Consider the following 14,601-nt stretch of genomic DNA (forward strand, 5'->3'; position numbering starts at 1 on the left):
ATGCTGCTTAGATTACAGAACATGTCTTATGAGGAAAGATTGAGCAAACTAGGGCTTTTCTCTTTGGAGCGACGCAGGATGAGAGGCGACTTGATAGAGGTGTATCAGATTATGAGGGGCATAGACAGTGAACAGCCAGCACCTTTTCCCCAGGGCGCCAATGACCAATGCCAGAGGACATCAGTTTAAGGTCAGAGGAGGAAAGTTTAGGGGAGATGTCAGAGGTAGGTTTTTTTTTGAAACACAGAGTGGTGGGTGCCTGGAGTGCACTGCCAGTGGGGGGCAGGGGGAGGGGTGGTAGTGGCTGATACAGAAGGGAGATATGAAAGACTCTTGGATAGGCACATGGAGGTAAGTAAAATGGAAGGTTATGTGTTGGAGTGAAGGGTTAGATTGATCATGGAGTGCTTGTATAGGTTGGCACAACATCATGGGTTGAAGGGCCTGTTCTATGGCTTTTAAATGTTGCTAATGTGCCCGCCTCAACCACTATTTCTGGCAGCTCATTCCAAATGCGCAGCACCCTTTGCATGAAGAAGTTGCCCCGATGTCCCTTTTAAATTTCTCATCTCTGATTTTAAACCTGTGCCCTCTTGTTTTTAGCATCCTCTCCCTGGGAAAAAGACTATGTGCTTTCACCCTGTCTGTGCCCCTCATGGTCTGGTACCTCTGTCAGGTCACCCCCCCAATCTCCTATGTTCCAGGGAATAAAGTCCTAGTCTACGCAATCTCTCCTTCTACCAAGGGCCCCCAAATCCAAGCAACATCCTGGTAAATTTTTTCTGCACTTTTTCTAGTTTAACAACATCTTTCCTATGATGGGGTGACCAAAACTGTACACAATTCACCAAGTGCAACCTCACCAATGTCTTGTATAACTGCATCATAACTTCCCAACTCTTGTACTCAGTGCCCTGATTGATGAAAGCCAGCATGCCAAACACCACCTTCACCACCTTGTCGACCTGTGATGCCGCTTTCAGTGAACTATGCACTTGCACTTCTAGGTCACTCTGTCCCATGACACTCTCCAGGGCCCTACTATTCACTGTACAAGTCCTCCCCTGGTTTGTGCGACCAAAACGCAATACCTCACACTTATCTGGATTGGTAGACATTTACCAATTCTCAACGCACATTACCCAGCTGATCAAGATCCCCCTGTGATTTTTCATAACCTTCTATACTATGTACAACACCATCTATTGTAGTGGTCATCCGGCAAACTTACTAACAATGCCTTGTACATTCACTTCCAAATCGTTCATATAAATTATGAACAACAAGGGTCCCAGCACCGACCCCTGTGGCATACCACAAGACCCAGGCCTCCAGTCTGAGAAACAACCCTCGACCATCACCCTCTACTTCCTACCACTAAGCCGATTATGAATCCAATCTGCTATCTCCCCTGGATCCCATGTGATCTAATGTTCCAGACTAGCCTGCCATGAGGGACCTTGTCAAAGGCTTTGCTGAAGTCCATTTAGACAATATCCGCTGCCCTAATCTCATCTACTCTCTTGGTTACTTCCTCAAAGAACTCCAAGAGATTTGTCAGATATGACTTCCCACGCACAAAGCAGTGCTGACTGTCCCAAATCAGACCAAATCTCTCCAAATGTTGGTAGATCCTATCCTTCAGAATCCCCTCCAGTAATTTACCCACCACTGATATCAGATTCACTGGCCTGTAGTTTCCTGGCTTGTTTTTGCTACCCTTTTTAAACAATGGTACCACTTCAGCCGCTCTCCACTCCTCCGGAACCTCGCCTGTGGCCAGAGCTGAAGCAAAAATTTCTGCAAGGGCCTCTGCAATTTCTTCCCTAGCTTCCCATAAGGTTTGAAAACGCACCAGGTCAGGCCCTGGGGATTAATCCACCTTAATGACTTTAATGCCGCCCTGCTAATTTATATGTGGCCCAAGACAACACCATTCATTTCCCCATTTCCTTTCCATTGTTTCCTCCACAGTAAAAACTGAAGAGAAATATTAATTGAAAATCTCACCCATTTCCTTTGGTTCCACACACAGACAGCTATGCTGATCTTTCAGGCAACCCATTCTTACCTTAACCATCCTTTAACTCTTAATACACCTAGAGAATCTCTTGGGATTTTGCTTCACTTTGCTTGCCAGATCCTTCTGGTATCCTCTTTTTGCCCTCCTAACTTTTCTCTTAAGTGCACTCCTAAACTTTTTGTAGTCATCAAGATATTCACGAGTTCCCAATTGCTTTTGCGCCGTGTGTGCCTCCCTCTTTTTCTTAACCAGAGCCTCAAAATATGTTTAGTCAACCAGGGTTCCCTAAACCTGCCAGTCTTGCCCTTCACCCGCCAGTCTTGCCCTTCACCCTAGCAGGAACATGCAGGCCTTGAACTCTTGACATCCCACTTTTAAAGGCCTTCCACTTGGCAGATGCTCCTTTCCCTGTAGCTTCATTAACAAGCAACTGGAAATATTTGTAATTCCATACCTTTCTATCTTATGAATAATCAGGTGTGGCATAGTATTAAAAAAATGAGTTTAAAAAATAATCACAGCTGTACAATTTCAGTTCTTTGTAGTCTGCATTCCTTTGCATTTATCTATTTCCGATCACATTAAGCCAATTAACTGATGCCACTTGTGCTTTTCCCAGCCATCTCTACAAATGCCTTTTTTTTAGATCCTGTGTTTCATTTCCATAAATTCATATCATTTATAGAACTTCTGAGAGATCCATTCTCAGAGTGTCTTGATTAATTTCACTGCCTAGGCAAAAGACGACATTTGCTGCTATGTTCAAGGATTTATGAACAGATGTTCCAGTTGGAGAAAATAATGTCATTTTGCAGTCTTTGCATTATATTTGCTTTCACATGCTTTGGAACACTTTAATGGATTACTTTTGAAGTCTGGTTAGTTTCCGGAGCAATCACAAAATTCCAAAAGTTAGTAAGCTTTGAGTGCTGCTGACCACTGGAGCTGAAGTTGTCTTTCACATTCGTCTGTCATTCAAAGTCATTTAGATGTGTCTTTTTCCTAGACATGCCTTAGCAGATATTTAAATGGGTTGTTCATGTTATCTGGTTTGGATAATGTGCAAGCTTGCCTTGAGTAATAGTTTTCATTGGCAATGTGATTAAAGTTGTGAGATTGGGCAGGGTCAATAATTTGTTTTGACTCGTGCAATATAGATGGAAATTTTTTAGTGCACGTTTGTGTGGACTGGGTTCAGTTGAGGCCAGTTGTAACCCTGAGATGGTGGTTCACTCTGTAAAAGGAAAATGTATTTCTCATAATCAGTGTATATTGGGAGCTTGCTTGGAAGGAGTTGCCTTTTGTAGCTTTATCTGTATTTTGATGGGAATTTGCTGAGAGTTCAAGAAAGATAAGTGTGAGAAAAGAATTTTCAGATGTATGCGTGACTAGTAGAGACCTGTAGAGTCAAGTGCCTTTTTGTTGTGCTGCGTACAGCATATCATAGCAATATTTGTAATTATGGTTTCATTCTGTTTCGTGGCAAAACTATTAATTATATCTGCTTAATGTTAAATCTATTGATTGTAAATTTTCAATACAGCCACTGTAGACCAAATTGATTCTGTGCTTGAGCTTCAGTTTGATGGAAGTATTTAATTTTGAAGAGGATAACGTAACAGAATGGAACGTAATAGGTTTCAGCAAGCTGGAGTAAAATGCCAAGTTTCTCTCCATTCAGTGGTTGGATCACACCACGCTTGTTAATATTTTGCAGACCCTGAGCATCACTCTGCCTGAAGCCAGCTTAAAGGGTTTCAGTATTTCTCATACAAGGGTTAAAAATTATTGTGATTGGTGTTTCTAAGTGTCTTTTCATTAGCATTTTTTTTAATAATATCACATCTATGAACTGAGTCTTATTTTATTGACAATGCTGTGATCATTGTTTTGGGTTGTATGTTGCTGATCGAGGTCCACGTGAAATTTGCAGGTTTTCCCTGTGGTCAAGTAGGTTTCTTCATCATCCCAAGGACCTGTAGGTTGTTCAGTTAATTGGCCTCTGTAAATTTCCCTTAATGTATTGGTGAATGGTAGTATCTGGGGGAGTTGATGAAAATGTGGGGAGAATAACAGTGGTATTAATGTAGTATTAGTGCAAATAGGTGGTTGATGATCGGCATAGGCTAAGTGAGCGGAAGGGCCTTTTACAGTGTTTGTCTCTTTCTATGATGGAAGGATTTTGAAATGTGTGCCATTTCACTTTTGAGTCATAGATCATGGCTGAAAGCCCCATTTTAGGTCTTGAACCCTTGATCTAGGCTGTCATATCTTCTATCAATTCTACAAGAAAACAATTAATTTATGACTATTCCTTGTTGTGTGCCACAGCACTTCACATTCATTGAATTACACAGCAAATAGGGGAAGCATTTCAAGCACAGAAAGATTCCAGAATGCATGACCAATTGGTCTGTTTTGTTTTGGTACAAATCAGCATGGTAACGATTTAACAGATTATTACTGGAGGCAGTGACTTGCACAATGATATTTGTGAGATCATTCTGACATGAGCATCCAAAGTATGCTTGAGTAGATCAGAGGAAAACAATTGAGATTTGTCATGTTGATGTGGGAGATCAACCTTTCCTCCAGGATGATTGCCAGGTCATCCTACTATAGTAAGGCATTATTTTTATACTACCAGATTGGAATGGAATGGAAACTTGTCAATACAAGTCCTGTTGATGTAATCTTGTATCAGGGTGAAAGTATATATTTTAGGGTTGTTTATGACAGATATGGGCTCGGAATCACTAGAGCTGAAACTTATTGCCAGCTTGGTTATATCACAGAGGTTGCTGTTCAGCATTGACTGTTTTACTTCAAACACCTTTTTTTGGATAAGTATATGTTGAAATATTCAAGAACAAGGAATTTTACACTTTGATCCATTGATGATCAGTTTGGTATTCTTGGTCTGTTAAGTCTTCAGCTACAATTTGAAAGCATCTGGAATCTGTATCTCTAATAATATACCTGACATAATATTCTTGCATTTAGAACAATTTTTGTAGTTTGTTTTGATGTAATAACATTTTAGTTTTTTTTGGTTGCTTTCTAAATTCTGTTTCATTTGAAGGAACTGTGACTTTGCTTTTTGTGTGCCATTTAATATTGATTATCTTTTGAAGTGGGTATTCCATTTAACTGGTTTCTTCTGGTTGTAAGGACTGGATAATTTTTAACCATAATTTATAGTTTGTCCCTCCTGTTTGGAATCATTTTTGTTATTCTTCTCCTTATGATATTGAATCTCTGTGTGACTCTTTTTATTTATTGTGTTCCTTGGGCAATATTCTAATCTTTTCCCTTAATACTTCACCGCTTCATCATATTGATCTTCCACCCATCTCCAAAGTCTTTCTCATGAACTCCATCTTGGACCCTTATTTACCACATTGAATGGTTTCCTGATATTAATCAAAAGAAGAAAATACTGCAGAATGCTCCAAGTCCTCAAAAGATTAATGGTAGAAGTGGATGCATTCTCTGGAGGTATTGCTTGACATATTTATGAAAATCTTGGAATTTTCTCCATTTAAGTCTATTGCATAAATGTATGTTGTTGAATGGAGCAATTGCCAGTTTTGTCAAAGTGGGAGGAATTAAAGTTTTTTTGAAGTAGTATAATTAATGCTGCAAGTGGTACTATTTTCTTCTTCCTTCTGTTTTGGATGCATTTTATTGATTCAGCTGGAAGTGATGTTGTAGATAGGCCCATTTTAATAAGATACTTCCATCCAATGGGTCACAGCTGTTAGGATTTTCAAAATTACTTTGTTTATGATGAGAATTACAGTGTCCTGAAGACATTCAGATTTTGGCAGAAATTGACCACACACATAAATTTGTTCCATGCAACCACATGGCAGCAACTTTACCAAACTGTTTTGAGGTTGATAGTGAGCTTTAAATGGATTGGAGTAGATTCAAAGCTGAATTCCCACAGTTATTGTGCTGTGCAAGTTGGAGCTTGCCCATCTGTAACATTTGGCTTTCCTACTCTTTTTCAGCAGCTGATTCTTAAGCTGTCAGTAATGGATGGCATGAAATTGTTGGGAGAAAGTCAGGTTGGTTTTCAGGAACAAAATGTACATTTTTGAACATTTGTCTCCAGTAAATGGCAACCTAAAGTTATCACTTGAATATACAGCATGTAAAAGCTATTCTATTGGGTTTATATCAGTATTAAGATAATAAACATCCTCCCAGTTTATTGCATTATTACCATCATCTTGTACACTTGTGGATTTATTGACACATTTGACATCAAGTCACAAAAGAGATATTGAACTGTTAACCAGTACTCTGTTGAAGAGGTAAGTTTTCAGGAGCATTGTAAAGAAGTGGAAGAGTTGAGTTTACCATGCCCCTGTACTCTAATAACTTAATACATTTAAAGGTAGGCATAATACATTTTTGTTGCAACTACTTTGTGAAAGGAATTCCTGGTTTTTTCATTTGATCTGTTTGTGGCTATTTTCATTTAAATTTACTTGTTTCACAGAACCCATTGTTGTTTCTTATGTCATGAAAGAGAATATGACTTTGTGGTGTGGTGTCTGGAGAACCAGCTTGGAGCAGATTAATTTTTGTCTTTGAGATCATGCTCTTTTATCGTAACTATACAGTTTTGGAAATATTGTGCCATAACATGAAAATATTGTAGGAAATCAGATCCTGAAATTAATACTGCTTGACAACATACAACTTGCTTCAAGCTGTCTGTAAAAACCATGGCAACATTATTTTTTGACATTTTAATTTTACTGAGGGGAAGAGGCACAAATGTGTATATTGGGATCATATTAGAATATTCACTGTATTCAAAATTAAATATTTAGATTGCTTAGTTTCCAAAAATCTGCAAGCCCTCCAGTCTCTGCAACATTCTTGTGAATCATATCCAGCACCCTGGTGGTGTTGGATTAGGAGATTTTCCAGACTATTGTTGCTGGCACGAGAAGGCTTGAGTTATGTAGACTTGATAGGCTGGGACTATTTTTGCTGGAGTGAGGGAGGCTGAGGGATGACCTTTATAGAGGTTTATAAAGTCATAAGGGGCATAGGTAAAGTGAATACTCAGTCCTTTTCCCAGGGTGGGGGAGTCTAAAACTCATAGGCATAGATTTTAGGTGAGAAGGGAACGATTTAAAGAAGACCTAAGGGGTAAGTTTTTCCATGTAGAAGGCAGTGGGTATATGGAATAAGCTGCTGGAAGAAGAGGTAGAAGAGGGTACAATTACAAAATTTAAACTGCATTTGGACAGCACCTAGATAAGAAAGGTTTAGAAGGATATGGGCCAAACGCAGGCAAATGGGACAAGCTCAGGAAGACACCTTGGTTGGTTTGAGTGAACTGGGCCGAAGGGCCTGCTTTCATGCTGTGTAACTCTGACTATGGCTCTATTTGACGTTACTTCTATTTAATACTCCAAACTACTTTTAATTCAATGCTTTTAGATGTTATAGTGTAGTATAATCTTCAGTGAACCAGGTGAGTTTGAAGAGACCGTGGGAAATAAAATCTGACGAATTTAAAAGGCGTGTGGGAATGGGTGTCTGGAATCTTTTAAGGTGTACTGGAATCATGGCTCCAATAAGTTTATAAGGAACATGGGAATAAGGTCTCATGGCATTTAAAAGGAGAGTGGAAACATCATCTAGTGAGCCTATAGCTGAGCTGTCAAGATTTTTGAACAATCAGATGACGGATTATTGGCGTTTTACTCTACCAGAATACAAGTCTGAGTTCAGGTGAAAGTCTTCACTAAGGGGCTTAGGAATCTTTGAAATTCCTGCCTTAGTAATTGACCATATTGATACACAAGTTTGAATACAAAGGAAAACAAGATACTTCAGGATAGCATAGGAAATTGGGGTTGATTTGGAACAGAAGCAATATTGAATGGTGCAGCAGGTGCATAAGGCTCTGCAGGTCATTGGGTGGAGTACTGCAGAACTGCTGATGTTGATAATCCTAGTTGTTATAAAGTTTGGAAAAAAATCAGGTAATAAATATGGTTGTTCAATGCAGTACATATTTCTTCCAAGATTCAGATGAGATGCACCTTTTTTTTTATTAAAAATATTCTTTACTTTTAAAAGCAACCAGCATCTGATTTTATATATTCAATGAAAAGGTCTTAGATTTAAGTGGACCTGCTGAGAATCCAGGACTTGCTGAGTGAAAGATAAACCCTTTGCTGGATTCCTCAGTGGTCATGTTAAGTCCAGGTCACAATAAGCTTGATTTGACCCAATTTTTTCAATTATGACAGCAGACCAGCCTTGGTTTAACATATCAACTGACAGTACATTCCTCAGTACTGCCTTGCCATACTCAACCAGCTTGGGTAATGCGCTAAAGTACTTGGAGTTGGAATAGAATCTATGACCTACACAAGTGAGTGATACCACTGAGCTATGGCTGGAACTTCTTGTCCACTTCCCACTTAAAAAAAAGAAAGTTGATTTGAAGATTATGCTCGGGAATCCACCTTTTCCCATCCTTTGCCAGCGTAGGAGCTGCAACCCCATTGATTTGACTGAGGATTCCAGTACATTAGATGTGAAAGTATAAGTGAGTTACGTTGAGTTATTAGTTATTTTGCATTATGTTAATATTTTTGTTTTATTTTTTAATTAAAATAATCTTTGTTTTAAGTGCCTTGATTAACAGATATTAAAAGCTGTTTAAAAAATCAGGTTTAACAGGAGACCAAGCTCCATTCCCAGCCCAGCCCACTGTCAAAGGCTACCAGGGCATTCTGGGGCAGGGCCTCTGGCAGCATATTGCTTTGACCTCACTACTTCTGGCTAAAGACTTCCTTGTTATGGATTGCCAACTTTTTCAACCCATCGAATCCAGCCCAGCTAAGGGTGGGGACTGTAGCCAATTAATCTGGGCAGCAAACCAAATCCAGTTCAGTTTGACCCTTCAGAACTCTGTGGCATTATTCAAAAAAAGTAGTGGAGTGCTCCTGGCCATAATTTATCCCTCAAGTAACATCTCTCAATCAACATAATTAAAACAGACTTTCTGATGTCAATTTCGTGAAGCTTTCCTGTGTGTGAATTGATTGCTCTGTTTCCCTACATTACGATAGTTGCTACACTTCAGAAAGTACTTCATTGCCTATAGAGTGCTTTGACACATTCTGTCCTATAGGGAGCTATTTCAATACAAAACCGTTATCTTATCTGAAAATGGTACTGATATGACAGAATCAGGTTTATTATCACACATGTCGTGGAATTTGTTGTTTTGTGGCAGCAGTACAGTGCAGGACATAAAGACATAAAAATTACTATAAGTTACAAAAATAGTGCAGAAAATTTGCAACAGTGAAGGAGGCTGTTTATCCTATTGTTTCTGTGCGTGTCAAAAAAGAACGCTTCAGCCTTATCCTACCTTCTGGCACTTGGTCTGTAACCTTGATCATAGCTCTTCAACTATCCGTACAAGTCCTTTTTAAATGTGGTGAGGGTTTCTGCCTCTACCAGATCCCTATCATCGCAGTGAAAGCATTAATTTTTATTTACAATAATAAAGAAGTGTCCTGCTTCTCCGCCCCCACTCGCCCATTGCACCCCTCATACTCCTACGATAGGATATGCTAGAGGATTAGACAAAGATGGGAGGTAGCTGGTGCTTACCTTTTACACACCTTCTGCATTCTGTTTTTATTTTTATTACCTTGCTTGCGTATGGCATGATCTGTCTGTATGGCACAGAAACAAAAGCTTTTCACTGTATCTTGGTACATGTGACAATAATAAACTAATAAACTGTATGACAGATTTTCTTGATGTATGTTTAGTGTAACTATCAACTGTAATGCTCTTGCATATACTACTTAAGATCATAAGGAGCAGAAGCAGACAATTTTGCCCCTTGTGCCTTTGCTGTTTTTCAGCAAGAACATGGCTGATCTTTTTCCACAGTGCCACTTTGCTTGATTCTCATAAGGTCTGAAAAATCTAATGAGCCCTGATGGTACAACGGTCATGGGTTTGTGCAGTGTGTTGCTGGTATGACACCACGAAATTTAATTTCCTCAGTCGGCTGCTGACTCAATTACCCAGGTTGAATAATTCATATCATAATACTATTAGCATCGGTGACTAGTGGTGTACCTCAGGGATCTGTACTGGGACCCTTACTATTTGTGATTTTTTATAAATGACCTGGATGAGGAAGTGGAGGGGTGGGTTAGTAAGTTTGCGGATGACACGAAGGTTGGGGGTGTTGTGGATAGTTTGGAGGGCTGTCAGAGGTTACAGAGGGATATAGATAGGATGCAGAGTTGGGCTGAGAAGTGGCAGATGCAGTTCAACCCAGAGAAGTGTGAAGGGGTTCATTTTGGTAGGTCAAATATGTTGGCGGAATATAGGCTTAATGGTAGACTCTTGGCAGTGTGGAGGATCAGAGGGATCTTGGGGTCAGAGTCCATAGGACGCTCAAAGTGGCGGCGCAGGTTGACTCTGTAGTTAAGAAGGCATATGGTGTATTGTCCTTCATCAATAGGGGAATTGAATTTTGGAGCCGTGAGGTATTGTTGCAGCTATATAGGTCCCTGGTCAGACCCCACTTGGAGTACTGTGCTCAGTTCTAGTCGCCTCACTACAGGAAAGATGTGGAAGCCATAGAGAGGGTGCAGAGGAGATTTAGAAGGATGCTGCCTGGGATGCAGGGCATGCATTATGAAAGCAGGTTGAGGGAACTCGGCCTTTTCTCCTTGGAGAGACAGAGGATGAAGGGGGACCTGATAGAGGTGTATAAGATGATGAGAGATATTGAGAGGGTAGATAGTCAGACAGAGGCTTTTCCCCAGGGCTGAAATGGCGGCCTCAAGAGGACATAGGTTTAAGGTGCTGGGGAGTAGATATAGAGGAGATGTCAGGGGTAAGTTTTTTACTCAGAGAGTGGTGAGTGCATGGAATGGGCTGCTGGAAATGGTGGTGGAGGCTGATATGATAGGGTCTTTCAAGAGACTGTTAGATCGGTATATGGAGCTGAGTAAAATAGAGGGTTGTGCGTAAGCCTAGTAATTCCTAGGGTAGGGACATGTTCGGCACAGCTTTGTGGGCCGAAGGGCCTGAATTGTGCTGTAATTGTTCTATGTTCTATGTTCTATCATAAATTAAGCACCCTAACAAATTGAACCAATAAACTTGATGCTTTTAGAAAATCGCAGTGTGCCATGCATTCTCATATTGCATTCTAGGTTGGCAATGGCATTCTGAAGTCAAATGATCTAAGGAGGTAGAATTCATGTGATTGGATTTTTAATTGGTAAAGCCATTTGATTGACCTTCTGAAGGCACTTCCTGATAACATCCGTATAATAAATAATCAGCCTTTTGATCCAAGGAGATAGAGTGCTTTTTAAACCACGATTGCAACATCCCCTCCAACTGTAAGCCTTCCACTTCCTCGCTGTTTGAAGACGGGATCCAGGAGACCAACCTTTACACCCTGCTCTGAATCATGGCCATATTTGTTTCTTGCTTTGATTTAATTTTGTTCTTTTCAATAGATACAAGATTTGTAATAATCTATTGATCTCAGTAGGCGGAGAGAGCTAATTGGCATGGGGTGGGAGGGTTGTTATGGTGGTTGATGGGTGGGGGAGAGTTGTGGATGAAATGTATGGTGGAAATGGACATGCTGTGGTTTGTGAATCACCTGATGAAATGGAGTTAGGTGGTCTGTGGATAAACAGCGCAGACACAAGGGGCCATGAGGCCTAATCCTGCTTTTATTTCATAATTGTGCTACATAAGAGTATGAAAGTTTATTATTAGTAACAGTATGGATAGTAGGCTAGATTAAATTTTCAGGTTTCGTGCCAGTTGTTTGTATCTGAGGAGCAAGAAAAAAACTTGTATGAAGAAGGTGCATGATACTGCAGTGTCTCATACTGCTGCTTTATTTTCAGATTTTGGGTTTTTACTGTGACAGTTTCTGAATATTTGTTTGCTCTAGCTTTCTGAAATATAGGAGATGCCAAGCCAAGGAAATGTGATATCAATTATTTTTGTTCAAATCCTGCAGAATACTCCATTATAAGATGATGCTGTGTTTGTAAAGTAAAATTCCATTTCTGGGGATGTAAAAGCTTGTTACGGGAGTGGTTTTGGCACAGGATATTGGGGAAAAAAATGAGGTAAAATCTGAATTATGAGTAACTAAACAGTGATTGCCTAATTTGCCTGTCTTTGAAGTTGGCAAGGTATGTGATCTTCAACCCTCACCTTGATCTCCTTAATGCTGCACCCTCCTTTGGAAATTTAACCATCTAGTTTATTTTGATTTTCTTCACTTTGCCTTCCAAAATGCATCACCATGTTAACTTTCATCTCCTTGCTCCTTTAATCTACTTTATCATTCTGTCTGTTTTTCTGAAGTCTGCTATTGCGCACTGTTTATTAGTTTTCCAAAACTTGCGCTGTATTTAAATGTTGAAATTATTTTTAAATTAAATTTTTTTAAAAAAAATTTATTTACAGCGTGGTAATAGGCCCTTCCGGCCCAACGAGTCCGCGCTGCCCATTTTAAACCCAAATTAACCTACCTGTACGTTTTTGCAATGTGGGAGGAAACCGGAGCACCCGGAGGAAACCCACGCAGACACGGGAGAACATGCAAACTCCTTACAGACAGCGACGGGAATCGAACCCCGATTGCTGGCGCTGTAATAGCATTACGCTAACCGCTACGCTACCTGAAATCAAGGTCATTCCACACTTAAGATCAAAACTTCTGGATACCTATCCCACAAAAGCACTTCTTAAGCCAAAATTCTGCCAAATATACAGTTGTTCTGTTTTGCATGTCATTTATCCCTGTGTAGAAGTGGTTCTGATATTATGCTCTCCATCCCATAAAACCCTGTGATGTTTTCGAATTTTGTTTAGAAGGTACTTTTCACCACATCTGGGAAGGTACAACATTCGAATTTTGGGTTTTCAGAGCTAAATAATTTGTGACTTTCAAACAAAAAAACTGGTTGAAAGATGTGTTATTGTTATTTTCTCCAGTGATAATAAAAAAAATTGTAACTATATCTCTACATTTAAGTTTTGCACATCCATAATGATGAAAAGAGAATGATCCTTTTTAGTTATGAACAGAGACACTTTTTCAAAAAAGAAGATATGGGCAGATATTTGAATTTTCTCCAAATATAGTCTAGCAAAGGCTACAGCGCCAGTCAGATTTGAAATAAAAGTACTGTGAGGTGAGTAATTGGAGGCTTCGTTGTTAAAAAAATCAAGTTAGGCAGCCTAACCTCCTTGTTACAGTAATGAGTTGTTGTGAATGAAGTAAGTAAACCTGATTATTACATTCATGTACAGAAATAAACCCCTTAATCATTTACATCAGACCTGAGTTTCTAAGTTTATTGTCAAAGAGAAAGCAGAGACACAAATACCCAGTTTAAGTCGTAATGGGGACGCTGTGGTTACACCCTCAAATTATCAATTTTTTTGCAATGTAATTGATGGACAGCAGAGCCATTCCTTTAAATGCAAGATGACAGAGTTCTAACAAGTCTAACTTGTATCGCTGTACCCTGGTTAGTAACTCATGCAAGATGCTCTGTTAGTGACTGCATCTGTTTTTACACCAGTGCTTCCTCTGACTGCCAGGAACAATCCCACTTGATTGAAATTGTCTTTGGTATATCACCATCTTGTATAAAACTGATGTACAGAAGAGAAATTTACATGTCTTCTCCAATTAACAGATAATGACAAACTTGCATCGGTTTCTGTTATGTGTATGGATGCAACTGGTTCTGCCTTGTATTGATCTCAATCAATTCTAATGCCTTAAATTGATCTGTCCATCAGAATCAAATCATTGTTGGAATTGACAGATTTTTTTTTAAAAAAGTGTTTGTTGCTCCATGGCACAGAAGCTTTCTTGTTGACATAATTGTATTGAAAAATGTTGGGTTCATACTTCATTTTAAACAAAAGTATATTTTTTCTTTTTACAGGCAGAGCTTTCTGGATCCTCTCCATTGCTCTTCAGGAAATTGAGTAATCCCGATCTCGCCTGTTCATCAGGAAAAGTTTCTAAACCCCAACACCAATTTAGTGAAGATGATGCAAAGTTTCGAAGGGGGAGCTTTGGTGGTGCATTGGGAGGTGAAGAATTGATTTAATTCTTGCAATACAAGACTTTAGGATGTGGTTATTTAAACACATAGACACTGGAAATTATACTCTCAGGAAAAACTTGGAAGGTCCTATATCCAAAAATATGCTGTTAATTGAATATTGCAACTCTGGTATAAACCAATCCAATAGAAGAAGAATATCATGGATGAAACATTTCTCTTAAGCTGTGCAAAAGCATCTCAAGTCAGTAGCAAACACACTGAAAGCTGTAGAGTCCGATGTCAACTCCTGCTAATTTGTTAAGTATTCTGGTACATACTGTACAAAGAATGTGTTGGTAATGACCAGTTCCTTGGGGCAACAAATGCAGCGAAGAATGATTTTAAACTCTGATTTTTCATGATGTGCCTGATCTTGGCTCCAAATGGTATATTTGATAT

General features: G+C 39.4%; 1 protein-coding gene across 1 annotated transcript in view; it reads left to right on the forward strand.

The window, feature by feature from the left end:
• The window catches only part of mast2 (microtubule associated serine/threonine kinase 2), a 306,466-nt gene that overhangs the window by 17,292 nt on the left and 274,573 nt on the right, over positions 1 to 14,601 (forward strand). Inside the window, 1 exon segment of the mRNA XM_052013169.1 lies at positions 14,038 to 14,188. Coding sequence (XP_051869129.1) covers positions 14,038 to 14,188 — 151 coding nt within the window.

This window comes from Pristis pectinata, chromosome 3 (genome assembly GCF_009764475.1).
Source record: "Pristis pectinata isolate sPriPec2 chromosome 3, sPriPec2.1.pri, whole genome shotgun sequence".
NCBI classification, from domain to species: domain Eukaryota; kingdom Metazoa; phylum Chordata; class Chondrichthyes; order Rhinopristiformes; family Pristidae; genus Pristis; species Pristis pectinata.